At 36.3% G+C, this 19,660-nt stretch overlaps 3 protein-coding genes across 3 annotated transcripts in view; 2 read left to right on the forward strand and 1 right to left on the reverse strand.

The window, feature by feature from the left end:
• The window catches only part of LOC120427674 (kinesin heavy chain), a 44,431-nt gene extending 36,840 nt beyond the window's left edge, over nucleotides 1-7,591 (forward strand). The window contains exons 5-8 of the mRNA XM_039592555.2: nucleotides 145-262; nucleotides 330-669; nucleotides 730-843; nucleotides 6,883-7,591. Coding sequence (XP_039448489.1) covers nucleotides 145-262; nucleotides 330-669; nucleotides 730-843; nucleotides 6,883-6,896 — 586 coding nt within the window. The 3' untranslated portion in view covers nucleotides 6,897-7,591. The remainder of the gene's footprint in view (nucleotides 1-144; nucleotides 263-329; nucleotides 670-729; nucleotides 844-6,882) is intronic.
• A 7,688-nt stretch (nucleotides 7,592-15,279) lies between these two features.
• LOC120427675 (gastrula zinc finger protein XlCGF26.1-like) lies at nucleotides 15,280-17,068 on the reverse strand. Its single transcript, XM_039592556.2, has one exon. The coding sequence runs from the start codon at nucleotides 17,016-17,018 to the stop codon at nucleotides 15,294-15,296; it is 1,725 nt and encodes a 574-aa protein (XP_039448490.2). The 5' UTR covers nucleotides 17,019-17,068; the 3' UTR covers nucleotides 15,280-15,293.
• Nucleotides 17,069-17,399: 331 nt separating this feature from the next.
• LOC120427665 (uncharacterized) overlaps nucleotides 17,400-19,660 on the forward strand; it is a 9,480-nt gene continuing 7,219 nt past the window's right edge. The window contains exons 1-2 of the mRNA XM_052706101.1: nucleotides 17,400-18,023; nucleotides 18,084-18,230. Of these exons, the coding sequence (XP_052562061.1) occupies nucleotides 17,463-18,023; nucleotides 18,084-18,230 (708 nt within the window). The 5' untranslated portion in view covers nucleotides 17,400-17,462. The remainder of the gene's footprint in view (nucleotides 18,024-18,083; nucleotides 18,231-19,660) is intronic.

The following is a 19,660-nucleotide window of genomic DNA, read 5'->3' on the forward strand; positions in this document are numbered from 1 at the left end:
AGTAGTGAAAATCATACGAAACGCGGTAAAAGCAATAAATGATGGAAAAACGTAGTCACATGTTCTCATTTTGTAATTTTTGGGCAAGTTATTTCGATCTTTTTAAACTTTATAAACTAAAAATCTTCATTTTACTTAATAAAGGCTCACAAACGAGCGACGAGAGCAGGCTCGTAAGGATCTCAAGGGACTCGAGGACACCGTGGCCAAGGAGCTGCACACGCTGCACGCCCTCCGGAAGCTGTTTGTGCAGGATCTGCAGGTAATTTCGTCACATCGGGATACGCCCTAAGCAAGTGGTATGACCCTTTTCTTCCTCTCCCACTCAGGCCCGCATCAAAAAGTCCATCAACTCGGAGGAGACGGAAGACGACGGCGGTTCGCTGGCCCAGAAGCAGAAGATCTCGTTCCTCGAGAACAACCTGGAGCAGCTGACGAAGGTGCACAAGCAGCTGGTGCGGGACAACGCCGATCTGCGGTGCGAGCTGCCCAAGCTGGAGAAGCGCCTCCGGACGACGATGGAGCGCGTGAAGGCGCTGGAGACGGCCCTGAAGGAGGCGAAGGAGGGCGCGATGCGGGACCGCAAGCGTTACCAGTACGAGGTGGACCGCATCAAGGAGGCGGTCCGGCAGAAGAATCTCGCCCGCCGCGGACCGCAGGCGCAAATTGGTAAGAATTTTTGGGCTGGAAAACCTTTGAACGACGACTAATTCTGATTTTAATTTACAGCAAAACCCATCCGTGCTGGCCAGGGACACATCCTGTTCAAGACGGCCGGTGCCGCTAGCTCACCGGTGACACCAAAGGCGATCACGGACGAGAAGAGGAAGTCGCTAGTGAAAGGTAAGTCATGTGGGGAGCTCCCAATTCTACTTAAAATAATTCAATTCTATTTAAATTCAATTAAAATTAATTAATCAATTAAATTAATTAAATTCTATTTAAAATAATTATTAATTTTGCGTTGAAATTGCATTAAAACTTTTATACAAAAAAAAATTAAACTGGTTTATATCTACTTTTCAATAAAAGTGTAAAATGACAGATCGTTGCCAACATTGTACACGATAAACAATTTTTACTCATTTGAAACAAGTACTTACACGTTATGATGTCACACGCACATCCAAAATCACTAAGATATTGACAAAACCAGACCTTCTCAAAAATTGGTTAGTGGGAAAAATGTCAGATATAGGTTTCAAATGATTTTGCAAATGTCGGTCATTTGCCTCACTTACTCATTCTTGAGTAAACCTGCTTCAACAAAATCTGAGTATTTTTCAGTAGTAGAAGTAGTTACTCTTACCTTTGGGTTGATTTCACCAAAATTTTAGTAGATATACCCAAAACTGATGAGGATGTCTAAATATCATTACTAAATTGGATTCTAAAATTATGCTTAAATTGTTACGACCACAAAGGGTTAAAATTTGATTTTTCAATCAACTTTGAAAAAGCTAATTTTGTAGCATTTCTTGACAAAAAGTATTTTTCAGAACTTGATTTGATCAAATCTGTAATTTCTGCGACCAAAAACATCGTTCCACCTTTTTTTTTTAAACGACTACCTCCGCGGAATTTTTGGCGAATTTTTTTGTACACGCGAAAAAAAAGTTGGAACGATGTTTTTGATCTCAAAAATTACAGATTTGATCAAATTAAGTTCTGCAAAGTTTTAGGATCATCTAGACATCCTAACAAATCACTGGAAAGAAGAATAATCTTGATTGGTTGAGTTATGCCCGAGAACCATTGAGTTGAAGTTCCAACTTTTTTGGAGCCTTGGGCATTGGAATGATAACAAAAATGCATCAAAAATTACGTAGAAAAAATCTAAAATATTAAATAGGTACAAGAACTCGGATTTAATATTCATAACATATATGTAAATTAAAAAAAACACGAGGAAACCTCCGGATAGTTGAATCTAGATTGCATTTAAAATTTAAAGAGATATATGAATGCGAAAAAAATAATTGATTTGAAAATATTAAATACCGTGGGCTTTGATGATGAAAGCTAGTCTTAAAGTCTTTACGCTTAGGGATGATAAGATTGGTTTTCCCAGGTCCTGTGGGTCGTCAGGACTTTGGCAGCCCTACGGCGCGTGCCTCCGGGTGGCGGATGGAGGATAAAGGGATGAGTTAACTGGAGTGACAGGCTGCAAGGGATCCGGATCCTCAGCAGTCTTCAAAACAGTAAGCTATCCTATGGGCATTGCTTACAAAGATGTTCTCTTAAGAACAAAACGACCTCTTTGAAGAAAAGCGCTCACGCGGACCGGATCATCACTCGATGGAAAGTGCTTTTACTCTGTAGTACTAGCGCGAGTACTCACAAGATAAGCTACGTTGCGAGATGATATTATTTTCTTTTCATTGTAAAAATGCTTAGCTTTTGAAGGCCCTGGGCATGAGTAGAGATCTCAACGCCGTTAGCAATGTTGGCTTAAAAATAAAATTCATTGGATAATATCACCCTCCCCCCAGCCAACATTTTTGCCATGCGAAGCGGGCCTCTAACACTGTGTCTAGGTAACACCTAGCTAGGAGCGATCAGTGGACAAACACAAGAGGTGATCCCAGGGTCGATTAGGAGTTCATGAAGCAAATTAGTCGTCTCCCACCCCTTTTAAATTGAAAAATGAACTCTGAAACCAGCGTCTACTCACAACAACAGAAACCGAGGCCTCTTCTAGGCATTCTAGGGTCTAAATTACTGCTTGCCATACAATTTTGAAATCAATGATTAGAGTATTTGGGATAATTATTTTCAACATTACAATATTTATCTGTTTGTTATCTCCACATTACTTTCTATAACAGGTTTTAAAAAGAATACTTTCTGTTGTTACATAAGCCTTTTGCTTGTTCAACAGACAATTTAGAAATGTTAGGTGTTAAGCGGAATTAAGCTAGACCATTTAGAAATTTAGAAGTGCATTTAGGTTTAGGCACACTTATTTTAACCATGAGCTTCAGTTTTATTTTTATTATTATTTAGAGAAGATTTGTAGGGTTTATTCTCCCTAATGAGTTCGTTCCTTAGAAATTAGGAGAAAAAAGATACTGCCGCCACCTTTGTTTAATATTTGCAGGTACCCAGCCTCATCAGCGGAGCTGGTCAAAGGATGACCAGGTCAAATTCGTTACTGACCAATTCCGACATCAACTGGCGAAGGTGATCTAGGACATCTGACGGCGGTTGCGGGGTCGTCCTCTCAAAAGCTAAGTAACAAATCAGTAAAGTAATCGTATTACAGGCCTGCCTATTATGGTCATGTTGAATACGATTAACTACAACACTAACCATTTAAACTTTCAGCAAACAAGACTTATGACGGACGTGACAAGACGAGGGCCTGTTAAGCTTTTAACCATTGTTTCCTGTTGTTTTCTTTGCTTCTGATAATTAATTACTTTCGTTGAATGATTGTAAACCTCAACATATAAATTCATTTTGATAACTTTGCGTTTGTTGGGATGGTTTAATAATCGGTTAGTAAAGGTCCATTTGTGCGTGGATAGTGTACTCCGTTCGCTAGGGTTCCTTGGAGTCAGTTCTGTGGGGTTTAACAGTCTCGACAGTTTAAACCTATAGCGCTGATTTTGGGAAGCTCGTGCGAACGGGGTTTTTAATGAACATTGGGGGCGGCGATTGAGCACGAAGTTTCGATTTAGCTTATTTACATCATTACACGATTACATACTCTCACAAACACAATCTCATTTTAACCTACCCAATCATGTCCTCAATCCCCGCTCCCATGGAGTGCGAGCGATCCGCATGTGATTGACACGACCATTACCGTTCCTTTACACAACCGGACTTGGACTGACTTGATCCTGGCTATCCCACCTCGATCCGCAAAAAAAAAAAAAAAAAAAAAAAAAAAAAAAAAAATTTGAAAATATTAAATAAATATTGAAAAATAAATGCCTTATTTTAAGAAAAATCGAAATAAAGTCAAATGTTGTCCTCTAAAAAACTATGAAATGATATTTAACAGCAACATAATAATAACATATTTTGAAACACAACAAAATGCAAATTCGATGATTTGAAAAATTAAAAGTCACATTAAGTCAAATTATTTCTATAATTATTATTAGTCAATAACAAAAAATCAAATTACATAAACTTAAAAAATAGAACATTCACAAACTTGAAACTTGCAAATACAGTCGAGACTCGAATATCAGAAGCCTCGGTTATCCGAAGTTCGATTATCCTAATGTTTTTATGGGGCTTCGGATAATATAATCATGTACAAAAGAATAGTATTTTTAAATTTTCTTACTCAACATCAAATTTGCGTTCTGTGACTTCATTTTTAGTAAATTTGATAAGTTGATTGCCTATTCAAATTTAAATCACAAAAAAATTTATTAAAAAAATACATTAAAATTTGATAAGTTGATTGCCTATTCAAACTTAAATCACAAAAAAATTAATTAAAAAATACATTAAAATGTAAAAATCCGAAGAAAAAGATCAAGCTTCTAAGCTTCTGAAATTCTAATTTTGTAAAATTATGTAATGTTAAGAGCTAAAATCTGCTAAATATTTTTTTCAGATCATTACGTTGAAACTAAAATTAAATTATTTTAAAACGTTAAAAATTCTTGCAACCAAAAATAATTTTAAAATTATAATGCAATCTATAAATAAAATGTCAAATAAATAATAATTGCTCATAATTAATTAAACATAAAAAAAACAAAATTTGATGATTTTAAAATTAGGAAAAACATTTTAAATTTTAACTTGTTTTTTTTTAATTAAGATTGAAAATTTTAAAAAAAGTAAAATGTACAAATTAAACATGAAATATGCTTTAGAGATTTGAACTTTCAAAACAATCAACAAATTTAATGTTTTTTTTTTTAAACTCAACTCTATATTTTGAAAAATTAGGATAAAAAACATCAAATTAAAAATATGTACAAATTAAAGAAAAAATATGGTTCAAAGAATTGAAAATTCAAAAAAGTCAACAAATTTGAAACAACAAATCTGAAATCCACAACTTTTTTTTTATTTTTATTTCATTGCAAATTCCAATAGTAAATTTAGATCATTCGTAATATTCTTTCATCGACAAATTACGACTGACGATTTTCCGATAATTAAAATAATTTAACTATAAAATTCAAAAATTTAAAAACACAGCAAAATATTATATTTTTTCAATTTTATTGTTTTTTTTTAATTTCAACTAATTCCTAAATATTTTAAAATTTTAGTTTAAAAAATTAAAACTATCAAAGCATTCAATCAATTTTCAAATTTTTAGAAATAAAATAAGAATATTTTCTCTGTATTTTTTTTTTAAATTTATAAGAATATTTCAACAATTTTCAACATTAAAAAAAATTCAATACCTCCAGAATTTAAAAAAAAATCAAAGACTTGGATCACTGATAATTCTAGCATATTTTTCCAAATTCACCATGGGTTTTCTATGCTGATAGAATCTTTTAAAAAAGAGGTACCGTAAACCGGGGTGACTTTGATAGGATTTCAATTTGTTTTTAGAATATTTTCCAACAGGTAAGGTTTTTCTCAAGATTATCATTCTTAAAACATGTACTGGGGTAGGCCACACAAAGTCCATGCACTATTTTGGAAAAAAAGTTTTTTCAGTAGTGTTTAGAAAAATAGTTACGTTAAAAATTCTTGGTTTTAATTCCGGGGTGACTTTGATAGTCATAGTTTTTCTTGTTAAAATCATATTTAAGATGTTCAAACCTTATTTGTACGTTAAATGTACCATCACTAAAGTAGCTGATATAGTTTGTAAGAAAAAAATCAATGTTTATATTAAGTTAACTAAGTTTATAAGCTTTTTAACAAAATACATATAAATTTTAGGTAAAATTGTTACAAAGTCGGGATTTGGCCTGAAATTGGTTAAAAATAGTTTTGTTTACAAAATTATCGATTTATATTGCATTTTATACTGAATTCGAAGCACGAATCACAAGTTTTCACATTTTACATGAAATTTGTTCAACTGAATTTGCCTATGAATTTAGAGATTTTTTTTAATTGTGTTTCAAAAACACATATTATTTATTATTTACAAACTTTTTTAACCTTCTCCTAGTGGAAAATTGTCCAAAGAATCCGAAAATGCATTCCGTTTTCCGATTAAAAATCATGTTCATTGAGAAAATCATGACACTTTGAGAAGTTTAAAATAATGACTTTCATCCACATTTTCTTAACTATAGTTAACTAACTTTATAAACTTTTCAAAAATTTATGAAAAGTTCTTCATGAGGTACTTTGAACACTTATCTACCACGGTCAGTATGTTTCTGAACCATTCCTTACGTATTTTAATTGTACTCTTCATTTTGCGGAAAAATCGCAAACCTATCAAAGTCACCCCGGCTATCAAAGTCACCCCGTTTTACGGTAATTAAGAGTTGAGAAATCTAGATCATTTTTGCTTGTTTTTTATCCGTTTCTGAACGCTTGTGACTCAAATTTGGGTTTTTTTTACTAAAATCTAAGTAAAAATCATCCCGAATTTTTGGAGAGAAAAATAATTCCAAATCCATTCTTCAGTAATTTCGATTTAAATAATTATGAGTAAGCACAAAATTAGAAAAGAGTCATTTCAAATGAGCGTGTATTATTATTGGTCTGTCAAAGTACACGATAAATCTTGTTTCTAGCAAAAAAGCTATCGAGCTGTCAAATCGCAACATGGAGTTAAACTTTCTGTGCAGTTGCTGTGAAACTTACCAAGGCTTTTCAAAGAGTTTAGCTCCATGTTGCACGCACGCTCTCTTTCTCTTTTAATTTCTCGATAGTTTCTTTTTTAATTGGTTTGATATATTTTTTTACTGTAACTTTTCCCCTCCGCAGATTCCGAGAGTTGAATTGACTAAGTGACACGCAACGCAGAGGTCGCCGCCGCTTAGCAACGAGCAACTCTGAAAAAAATTGCTACCGTTTAAGCACTAAATTTTCCACGCTGCAATTATATATAAAGCATAGATATATAAACACACTTACACGCAGAACACAACACACCAGCTAGGAATGATTGAAATCGCAGAACAATTCTGGACTATGAGGACAAAGCGACAAAAAAAAAACGCTAATAATTGTGCAACAAACGAAATTTTACCCGCTATGAGAGGCAAACAAATTTACTAAAATTGGAGAACAATAGAAAAACTAAATCAAACAAATTTAATCATAGATGTTAAGCACCAAACAAGAAAAAAAAACTAATATATTGAGAGAAAACAACAAACAATAGTGCACACACACACAGCGCGAGCGCGTTTAAAAATTCTATATTTTTGGCTTTGCAGCAGCTGCAGCAGAATGCATGCGAGAGAGCGAGAGAGAAAGAGAGAGGATTGCGCGCGTACACGCTAAACAAAATGATGGTGTCTTTAAATTATAACACTACACGCAGAAAGTGCGGCTTAGCGCGATTCAATGTGCAACACACACACTCACAATAGACGAACACTTACGAAGGTAGAATAACAGATTAACACAAACAATTTTGGCGAAAAAAAAAAATGAAACAGTTACAAACCCGGCTAGGCGTGATCAATGACTAATGTTTAACTCTTATTGAAAAAACTGCTTCAAACATGAAAAGAAACTTTGCTATCGTGCTCTAAGACATATATTAGAAGTGTGTGTGAAAAAAACGCTAAAGTACTACCTATTTATTAAATTATTGCTTATTTTTAACAATAAAGAACCAACAAAGGACTACCGCAAAACACACACAAATAGGCAACAAATACTAGTAAACTCATCATCACTTGTGTGAAAGGCAGGCTTGAAGTTTTGAAGAGGCAAAGGAAAATTGAATAGCAAAAAGTCGTGGAAAAGCATTATCATTTGTTTGGTTCCTTTGTATTTTATAATTTCTCCTTTAGTTCGGTTTGACCACTTCATTTCTGTTGGGTTATGGGAAATTGTGTGATTTGTTTTATTAGTTTCTTTCGTTTTCGTTTAGTTTAATTTTTCGCACACCTTAATCAAACACGTTTTGTTCCTTGGTAAGGCCTTAAAAAGAAGAGCAACAAAAAAAAAACTCTAACACTTGCACCAGTATATGAGAAACCTTCCAAAGTTTATATTTTACGTTTTTTTCGTCACTAAATCAGCATAAACTACTCATCAACATTTAAAGAAACACACGCAGATCCATCCAAACTCATTTCGATTAAAGAAGAATTATTTTTAAAAGTGTATTAACAGCAGCAGCAGCAGTGATGAACGGAAGAAAGTTGCAATACACGACGCGTTGCAATATTATTATTCTACTAGCAAAAAAAAGTAATAATAATTTTCAGGAAAGTCTCGATTTACTTATTTTTTCTGAGAGGAAAATTCAGCAAAAAGGACGAAGCGTTGCGCATAAAAAAATCATGGTGGAAAAAAGTGAGAGAGCATCATAAACTGAAACTGATAATTAAAAAAACATTGGACAGCTTGAAACGCGAAAGTTGAGTTTGTTTTCTTTTAATTTGGTTCGTGATGACAGCTTTTCTTTTTCGTGAGACGTTACTCGCTTGACGGTCACTCGATGAATGACGCTTCGAGCTCGGATTGCAGCCACTTTTATACCAAACACACAAAGGAAAGCACGCAGCCACGCCACGGTTGCAAACTCCGCCCCTTTTTCCTTCTTGTGTTTTGGTTAATGTTTAAACGATTTTAATTCACTTAGCCTAAGTCAAAGGACAAACTTAACAAATAAATCTATTGGCCTTTTTACGGATTTATAATGAAACAACAAAACTCTTGAAAAATGGAAGCTCATGTATCAGCCTGTACTTTTTGAAGACTAGCATATTTTTTAAATGTTTTAGCCTGATTCATCCATTTTATTGAAACCATTAACTTTGTTCATATTCTTCTCCATTGCAACCTCTCGAAAGTTTTATGAAATATCTGAGGGTTAACAATTTAATTGATTTTTAAATTTTGATTATTTTAATAATACAAAAAGTTTAATCTTTTAATAAAAGATAAAGAAAATTCAGGTTTAAAAAAAATTAAAAATCTTAACATTTTTATATACAAGAAAATTTTAATTTGAAGCACAAAGATTGAAGATGACAAAAAAAAAGATTACAGTTCAAAACTTAAAAATTCATCAAATTATTTTTTTTTTGCTTGGTTTTTGATGATTTTTTAAAAAGCATAAGCTTTAAGAAAAAAATAAATAAAGCAAAGCAAAATTTATCCCAAATTCTTCAGCTTTTAAAATTATAAAATATTGTACCTATAATATTTTTTGTAAAGTCGTATTTTTTATATTCTAACCGTCTAACCTAATTCTAAATTTGATCCAACTCTAAAAATTTTAAAAACATTGAAATCACTTTTTTTTAAACTTTGATACTAAATTGATAAAAAAAAATATTCAAAAATTTCATCAGGCTAGTACAACTTTGTTCATGTTTTTTTTTTTTTTTTTTTTGCTCGACTCTGAACATTTGTTAAAAAACTAAATTTCAAGCCAATTAAAAAAAAATAAGCAAAAAATATTACAAAATGCTTTATACATCATTACAGTTATGCCTCTGTCACAAACAAACAAACATAATCCGAATTTTGACGTCTTTTTCTGATCTACGGTCTCAAAATTCAAAATTTCCTAAAAGCTTAAAATTGCTCTATTTTATCAAAAAAGCAGGATTTTTTTAGCGTACCCTTGGTAGTTTGCAACCGGTTATATATATATATATATATATTTTCATAGTAAATTATTTTTTGAGCTTTAACATTTGTTTTTAAAGTTTTAAGACTTTATAAGGAAAAAAGGTTAAAATCGATTTTTGAGATTTTACTTAAAAAAACTCTTTTACATTAAAAATTGAAAAAGTTATTTGTTTCAACATTCATTAAACCCATTTTTAAAGTTATAAAGAAATCATTTTCTGAGATTTTGAAATTTTTCATTAATTAAAAATGTAATAAAAAATCTAGAAGAACAATGACTTCAAATTTTTAAAAAAAATATCGTTGCCAAAATTCTGAAATTATACTTTTGCAACATTTAAAATACTCTAAAATTCCAATCCATTTCTAATTCTGACTTTTATAAAATTATCACATATCTTAAAGTACCTATTTAAAAAAGACAATAGATTGTTAAAAAATCCTAAAATAGTCTGATTCTCAGGGTTGTTACGGACGGCGTGAATCGCGCGGATCTGGCGCGGATTTGCTGGCTAATTTTGCTCAGGCGCGGATTTCGCGCGGATGGCAATTTTGATAAACAAAATAATTGAGAATGATAGAATTTGTTCTAAATTATAAAGGAAAATATTATCAGGAATTAAAAAAATTCAATCTTTTTCGTTAAGTGCAAAAACATCAATTTCTAAGAAGTCGCTAATGAAAAAAGTTTACTTCTAAAAATTGTTGATTGTTTTTTTCTAATTTTTTTTTTCTTAATTCCAAGGCATATTTTAATATGCAAACAAATAGGTCCTATAAACATATGAAACACAATAGCTTATAGGACCTTTTAAAACAAACTCTAGAAAAATTGAGTGATCATATTAATAACAATTTTATTAAAATCAAAATAACAATAATCGAAAAATTGCTGTTTTTCAAAAATTTGAAGCTATGAAACTTTTTAGATTTTCTAAGTTTTTCAATATAAAAACTGAAATTTTTAAATTTTTGGTTTATTGAAAAAATGAAAAATTCTGTTGCCACTCTGATTCAGGTAGAATTGATACTACTCCCAATTATCACAACATGACGAAATCCACTTAGCAATCTGCTAAAATCTCCGTCTAAAAGCGAATTGTAGTTTTAAAATAAAAAAAAAAGAAATCTGGAATTCAACAATATGAAATTTCAGAATTAACATATTCAAATAATAATAAAAAAAATTGAATTCATAATTTGAAATTGCCAAAACTTACAGACTGAAAAACGTCAAAAAGTACGAATTATTAAATTATTAAACTATTAAATTATTAAATTGTTAAATTATTAAGTTGTTAAATTATTAAATTATTAAAATATAAAATTTTTAAATTTTAAAGTTATTAAATTATTTAATTATTTAATTATTAAATTGTTAAATTATCAAATTATTTAATTATTTATTTAGTTATCTAATTATTTAATTATTAAATTATAAAATTTTATTTTATAACATTTGATTTTTGCCATTTTCTTAGTTTGGATCTTTTTCGGAGTCATATTTTAGTTTAGAGAAATTTAGAGACGAAAATAATATAAATTTCGTGTTTCGATTTTCCTGAGTAAAATTTTGGCGAGAATTATCAAGTACAAATCCCTAGATTTTATAATCTGTTGATTTTTTTTATGGTTTTAAATTTTTGAATTCATTTTTTTTCCTGAATTTGCAACGATTTTTGAATTGTTACAACAAATGCTAATATTGTTTCAGAAATGGCAAAAAACGTTCCACTTGGTGCAGGTGGGATATGAATCCACAACTGATCAAAGGTACTGCTTTCTGTATTATTCTTTTTTCGTTGAAAATTTCATTCATTTTGTTACTCTCTTCTATGTTTGTCGCGTTTTTTTTTAGGCGCGGATTGGGTTTTGAGGTCGGCGCGGATCTGGCGCGGATTATTTTTCGACTTTTCCGTAACAACCCTGGTTTCTATTTTTTTTTCTTTTAATAATTTCTGCTAAAACTACACTCAACCCCCGGTGGTTGGTCACTTTTTCGTTTGACACTTTTTTAGTTTGTACCCCGTTGGTTGGTCAAAGTCAAACTAAAAAGTGACGAACTGTCACCTTTTACACGGCGCTCATACACACTATCTAAACAAACGTTCAGTAGTGTGTGTGAACTCCGTGTAAAAGGGGTGTCAAACTAAAAAGTGACCCCGTTCGTTTGACAACAGTTGGTGTCAAACCATCGGGGTTTGAGTGTATATGGTCTAGTCATTCAAATCTTTTAAAATAAAAAAATGTAGTTTTCATATTTTTAAAATACATTATTTAAAAATTCCAAGGTATTGCGCGTCCTAAGAAATAATCAGTTTTGGTGATTATCTTGAAGGGGTCTCTAAGATAAGAGCGCAAGCATTTTTCCAATCCATCGCAGTAACCGTTTTGATTTCCGCTTTTCATTGCTGTCAGTTCAACTCAACTTTTTATGTTAATTTGTTTTCAAACTGAACGCGTTTCTTTTAGAAAAAATAAAAATTGCTATGAATCTTAAATTGGTCTGCTTCTTTCATTTGCAAGGTGTCCACGCCGAGACACCTCTTCGCAGCCCAGTCCACACAGGGGAAAGGGCCAGTGGAATGTATTAAATAGACTACTTCCGGATGGATGGTGGATAACAATCATGTCGAGCGGACGGATTCACGATCTCTTGCCATGAGCCGATTTATTAGCTGAGAGCTGGTTACAGGGTTCGATCGGGGTTTTATACGCCAGGGGCATCTATCGCAAACAATGGGGATTGGTACTAACAAAAGCGCAATAGGTAAGATCAGCTTGGGGCAGTGTGCAAATGAGGAGCAAGTCTCAAGGCCATGTGCACAACCGAGCACAAAATGGGGTCCTTCAGGCTCACAATTAATTTTCAGCCCCAACATACCGGCCACCAATGGAATCCCGATTTCATTTAAATTTAATCTAAACTTGTTAACATCTCACACTTCTTATAAGCTAGTTTTATTCTTTGTCTTGGGAGGTCGTCAAATGGCTGGGCGACTCGTCTAATTCGGGTTTGTTCGCTGGTGAGAGGTTGTTAATGGATATCAGGCACTCTTTCACATCTGATCGGTCGTAGACAGCGCCCGACGGAACCTTGACGCGCACGACCCGCACCAGTCCGTCCGACTGGACGGTGATACGGCACATGCTCTATCGGAGAGGGGGAGGAAGAGAGGATTATCTCTTTTCAGGAGGACCAGAAGGTTCGGTTGCCGGTACAGATCATTGATGTGCTAGAGCTGGTTAAGGTCAAGGTCAAAATTATCCGTTGCCCACAATTTGCAGCACTACTTGGACTTCCATTGAATTGCTTCCCACAGCGATAGCCGGTTAGTAGAGACACCGAAGAGGTCGGGCTCAGCGAGCTATTGGAGAGCGGTGCTGACCAAGAATTTTTCGGGAGTGATTTGCGTCGGGAGTGATTTGCGTCACGTCGCCTCCAGATAGGGCGTCCAATTTTCCCGGGTTTTGAATTTCCCGGGAAACGGGAAAAATATTTTTGAAATCCCGGGAATTCCCGGGATCCCGGGAATTTTTTTATCAGTAATTAAATCTATGTTTTCATTATATTTGTTATGTTTTCAAGTTTAAAATCATAGAAATACTTCAATCTAAACAAAGACGACAGTTTTTAAATAGCCTATAAGAAATTAAAAATTGATAAAAATCAATTTTGTTCTTTGTGGTGTTTGGATTTTAAATCAAGTACAATTTTTAATTCCAAATTCAATATTTTTTTTTTGATTTGCTGTTAAAATGACATCAGTCTTTATGAAAATATTTCCTTATAATTTTTTTATATGACATGAGTAAAACAGCTTTAAAAGTTATATGTTTTAAAAAAACAAAAAACGACAACAAATAAAATTGTACAAGTCAATGTTTAATTTTTGAATAGTTTCGAATTCATTGTTTTATATAAAACATATTTAACCGCCAACCGGAGGAAAATCGGGTCTAAAGTTTGAGTATGTACAGGAGATTTAAGAGCAATACATTTGGAAATCGGTGTAATAATTGTTTTGTTCTGTTCCTGTTTTAACCGAAGTCATCTCAAATGTTTTTTTTTTTTGCTTAAGTAGCATTTGTCCTTATTTGCCACAGATGCCGGTGTTTAATTAAAAATATTTTAACATGAGATTTTTTTTCAAATTTAAAATCGTAAATAAACGTAAATATATCCATTCTATTTAAAAAATAAAAGAGAATAAAATTAAAGCGCTAGGCATTTTGTGGACCTGGTAACTAAAATTATAAGAAAATAAATGCTGATATTTGCCGAATACAAACTTAAATTAATTTTATCGATTTCTTAGTATTCAACTGTTCTTCTATGTTAATGCTTCTTATCGATTACTTAGTATTCTACTATATCCACAACAAAATCTGAATTTCCAGAACAAAATATGATTATTTTTTTCAATTTCGGGAATTCCCGGGACAAATTATGGAAAATCCCGGGATTCGGGAATTCCCGGTTGTGGGAAAATCCCGGGATTTTTGTCCCGGGAATTCCCGGGATGGACGCACTACCTCCAGAGTTGTCCTCGGTGTCGTTTCCGACTACACGGCAAAGTTAATCTCCAGGGTTAGATTCGATGCCAGCGCCCATGGAGTACCAGGCCAGCTTTGGCCACGTGTTGGTGAAGGATTGGCGTTGGTCTGCTTGCTTGCTTGGTCGGTGTGGATGAGCTCCAGGAGGCAGCCAGTCTCACTCAGTTGCGGCGAGAATCACTACGGTAGTGTAACTAGTGTAACAATGGTGGAACCTGGAGGTTTCGCGAGTGCAAGTCCGTTTTGGGTTTAGTCGGCTTAGACAGTGTGAATTCCGTGTGGCTCTCCACATCTAAACTTCAACAAACCACCTCCACCATCTCCTTTCCTCGCGCCATTTAGTTCAAGGATGACGTCGCTGGTCTTAACCGTCAAAGAAGATCCCCTCTCAACATGTCCGGTTCAGCAGATGCTTGAGAGAACGAGAAAAAAGCCTGCCGGACGGGACAAACAACATCCGTTGTGCGTCCATCCGACCCGGTTCGGAGACTGCAGTCCACGGATACTTCTAAGCTGACCGTGAAGGCTGCAGAACCACTGCGTCCGGCGTCGAACCCAGACAACCGCAGGCAGAACCAAAAAGCCAACGGCAGCCAGCCGAACAAGCCCCCACGATTTTCTCAGATTGTCACTTTATGTAAACAATTTAGGTTTGCCTAAGCCTACTTTCCCTTGCCTTCGTTAGGTTTTTCCGTTGCGGCGATATCTTTCTGCGGCGATTAATTGGAGCGCAGGATTCTAATTTTTCTCGAAATTATTAATATAACAAAATTTGAAAAATTGCAGCCACTTTTATTCCAAACACACAAAGGAAAAGCACGCAGCCACGCCTGGTTGGTTGCAAACTCCGCCCCTTTTTCTTTCTTGTGTTTGTACACTGAGAATTAAAAGTACGCAATTTCGGTAAATGTTTAAACGATTTTAATTTTAGCTTTTTATTGGTATTTCCCAAACACAGACTTCAAGTAATTCGGACATTGTAAAATGAAAATTTCCACAAAAATCTCCTCATAATAATACTATTTATTCAACCACTGCGTCGACCCGGCCAGCTCGATCGCCGGCAGCGGATTCGCCGCCAGTTCCGCCGCGTGGGCACTCTCCATGTGGCGCCTGCGGTAGTCCTTGCGCGGGTAGCGCCGCTCGCAGAAGAAACACCCAAACGGTCGCTCCTTGTTGTGGGTGAAGCTGACGTGCGCCCGCAGACTGGAGTTGCCGCCGAAGCGCTTCCCACACAGGCCGCACTGGTAGTCCTTCCGGCCGGTGTGCGTCAGGATGTGCTTGGCCAGCGAGGTGTCCCGGGCGAAGGCGGCGGTGCAATCGTCGAACGTGCAGACGAACGGGCGCTCGCCGGTGTGCAGGTTGAGGTGTTCCTTGAGGTTCTTTGAGGAGCGGTAGCAGCGGCCACATTCCGGGCATTTGTATTTGTCCTCGGGCATCGTGTGGCGCTGGATGTGTTTGCGCAGTGACTCCCGGCTGACGTAGGCCGCTGGGCATTCGGGACATTGGAAGACCTTCTCGCCGAGATGGGTCTTCTCGTGATCGCTGAGTTTGCCGGGGTAGAAGAATTGTTTCCCGCATTGGGTGCACTGGTACTTCTTGACTTTGGACGTGAACCGGGTTTTGTGTTTTTGCAGGCTTTGATCGTTTAGGTAGTTGCTGTAGCAGATGTCACACACGAACGGCCGTTCCGGGTTCGGTGGAGGACGGTTCGGGAGGTGAACGGCTTCACTGTGGGTTGACAGGGCTTCTGGCGATGGGAAGTTCTCTGCACAACCACAGCAGATCCGCGTTGTTCCGCATACGGTCGCGTTTGGCCCGTGGATCGTGCGGTAGTGCGTGCTCACCCGGACTCGGTTGATGAACGTTTCGCCACACGTTTTACAGCGGTACTCAAACTTGTCCTTCGATCGATGTAGAAGCAACTGTTGAGTTCTATGTAGCGTTTTGTAACAGATGTCACACTGGACTTTGGAGCCCAATTTTTCCTTTGAGAGTTTCTTGGAGATGTGCTCGACCTGTCCATGCTCGTACAGCTCAGCTTGTGTTTCGAACGATCGCCAGCAACCGCAGCAACGGAACGCACTCGCCTGTACTTCTTCGTACAGATCTTCGCTGATCAATAACTTGGTGCGTTTCGATTGGGGTTGTTCTGAAGATTCCGATTCCTCGTTTGAGTTTTCTTCAACGTTCTCCTCAAATCCGTCGTTATTGTCCTCGTTGTCATCCACAACCGGTTCATCCTTAACCTCTTCCTCCTCCATGACAACTTCCTCCGTATCATCAGCCTTACAAACCACCTCGACCGTATCCAGCGGATTCACCTCCGCTTCCTTCGCCAACAACTTCCTCAACTTCCAGTCCGACTCGCGGCACATCCTGCGCACCCCGTACGCCACCTCCAGCTGGCCAAAACACGCCTCACAGCAAAACTGGGGCAACCCGGCGTCCTCGCCCTCCTCAACGGACCACCCACCAATCGCGACGATCGCTTCCGCCGGCGTGCACACGTCTCGAAGGACGGTGCGACTGCCGAGGGCGATCATCGCCGACTGGTCCGGGAACCAGTTGGCGCAAACGCGGCAGAGCGAACCGGAGTCGGAGGATGCGGCGCTGGGTGGCGGATTGGCTTTGCGACGGCCACGTTTGGGGGGACGCTTGCCGGCAAGTTTGGGCATCCTGTTGTTACGATTGTTGTTGTTGTTAATTGCTTTATTTCTGGCAGCTTTAACCTGTGCGGTCATTCGTTGTTACGGTTGTTGTTGTTGTTAATTACTTTATTTCCGGCAGCTTTAACCTTTCGGTCATTCGCTGCCCCGCTGTTACGGTTGTTGTTGTTGTTGTTAATTACTTTATTTCCGGCAGCTTTAACCTGTGCGGTCATTCGCTGCCCGCTGTTACGGTTGGTTTGACTAATAATTGCACAGGTCCGGCGATGTTCCGGCAAGCTTCATCAAATACGACTCGTAACTGCTCTCGGTCAGTTTCTGTTAAAAATTACCCGTTGAAATCCTCGAAACAGTCAATCGTTGATGAATATTTGACACTTGCCAAGTAAACAATCAACAAAACTGTTTAGCTGGCTGCGTACTTTCCTCTTTCTGACAGCTCGATTTTTGTTTGTTTTGGTTTGGCTCTTTCGGCGATCCCGCAAGCTCAGCGTAGTTAAGTACGTTCCGAAGACCCGAATGTCCTCGCCTCCGGACCACCTCCCGCCCGATTGGTCCCTCTCGGGGTCCATGTGCCGCGTCTGTCTGCGCTCCGACCCAGCTGCTTCGTGGAGTTTGTTCGAGTGCACCGTCGCCGGGAAGAGTCTCGTGCAGGCACTGTCGCTGGTCGGTGGAATCCAGGTTCAAACGGGGGACAACTTCCCCAAGTCGTGCTGCTCGAACTGTTTGGCCCGCGTGGAGGCGGCGCTCAAGCTGCGGGAGCAGTGTTTGGAGTCGGATCGGCGGCTGGGAGTGATGTTTGCGGTGACGGTTAAAAATGAACCCCCCGAGGAGGAGGAGGAGGAGGAAGATCCGTTTGTGGCCTGCTCGCAAGGGTACTTTGAGCCGGCCCGGGCGGAGGAGCATTCGGTGGCGTCGGTGCTGCAGCACTTTGGACTGGACGGGTTTCTGGCGATCGTTGAGGGACAGGATTTGGAATCGGTTGAGCTTTTTAGCTGTTTGTTGGAACAAGATTTGCAGAAGATGCTGCCGAACGAGACGGTGGGGACGATTATCCGGTTCAGGAAAGCAGTTGCGCATGTAAGAGTTGATTATTCAAACTTGACTTGGAATTTAAGCTGTAATAATTTATGATTTTAGGCCAAACAACTGCTTGCAAAAAGCTCATCAGATGAGAGGAAAGCCAAGCACGTTGAACCAGAACCAATTCCACGGAAGAAACGAAGAATAGAGAGGCCACTTCTGGAGCATCCGGTCATTGTGGCGAATCCCAATCAAGATCACGTGGTAAGTTCTATGCTAGATATCATTCCCAATATTCAAAATTTAAAAAAAAAAATAAAAAAAAAAACAAGAAAAACTCAGTTCTAAAATTATTAGTTTGTATTAAAGTATTTATTTTTAAAATTCCTGCATTTTATGATTATTTTTTCTTGATTTAAAAAAAATTTAAGAAAAAATAATATATAAAAAAATAGATTTAAAATTCTATTATTTTTAAAATTATAAAATATTTGTACCTAAAACATTTTATGAATATCATTTTTTTACAAAACCTTTAAATTTCTAAATTCTAAGATTTTAAAATTTTAACCTTCTCTTATTATAAATTTGCTAAAATTCTAAAAATCTGAAGAGCTTTGATATTATTATTTTTTATCTTTAATAATAAATTTGTATACAAATTTGCAAAAAAAAATCAAAAATTTCATTAGGATGGCACAAATTTTATTTCATGTGTTTTCCTCGACTCTGATTTTCAAAAACTAATTTCAAGACAATTGAAAAAATAAGCAAAAAGTTTGACAAAATGCTTAATACATCATTACAGTTACCGGACCGTCCATAAACTACGTGAACACTATTTTGGAAATTTCAACAGAGGTGGGGGGGCTCAATGGCATTTTTTTATTTTGTATGGAGTGTGAACTCCCCCCCCCCCCCCTTCTGAAATGTTCCCGTGGTTTATATGGATGGCCTCATCTAATTTACAATTTTTCATAATAAATTTTTTTTCAATATTTTTTTTAAATAAAAACTTAAAATAAAAATTTACATTGGCCTTTAATATTTCAATTTTCTAAAATTCTTCTAATTTATTAAAGATTTTTAAAGTTCTTTCTTTTTAGATAAAAAAGATTTTAAATTAAAAAAAATCATATTTTTTATTTAATAAATCCCTTATTTTTTATACCTTGGGCATGAGTAAGGATCTTGTCGCCGCTAGCGGGTTGGCTCAATTATAAAATTAAATATTGATAATATTACCCAATTATCCGGCCAACACTTGCGATCGGATCTCTACATTGTGTCTAGGTGTAAATTCCTAGCTAGGAGTGATCAGTGTTAGAGATGGTCCCAGGGCTTAAGTAGGAGTTCATTGAAGCAAATAGTCTCCCCTCCCTTTTAAATTGAAAAAATAAACTCTGAAAACAAGCGCTTACTCACAATAAACAGATGCCTCTTCTAGGCCTGGTAGGGCTGCAGAAAACATAGATATATAAGTATATTATAAGCTGTGTATTATTTTGATATGTCAAAATTTCCATAGAGTCTCGGTCAATCAATAATGTAATGACATCGGACAAAATTCGTTAATCTGTTGAACTAACGGTTGACGGATTATGGTTGTATCTACCATTGTTGCGAATCGAGGGTCTACTGGAGCCTTGACGATCAAATGGAGCCTAACATTTCAAAAGGGTGTAATGTGTAAG

This window comes from Culex pipiens, chromosome 1 (genome assembly GCF_016801865.2).
Source record: "Culex pipiens pallens isolate TS chromosome 1, TS_CPP_V2, whole genome shotgun sequence".
Lineage (NCBI taxonomy): Eukaryota > Metazoa > Arthropoda > Insecta > Diptera > Culicidae > Culex > Culex pipiens.

Bases quoted from the DNA above. Each gene is read 5' to 3' on its own strand.
- LOC120427675 (XM_039592556.2), bottom strand. From the start codon at position 17,018: ATGACCGCACAGGTTAAAGCTGCCAGAAATAAAGCAATTAACAACAAC.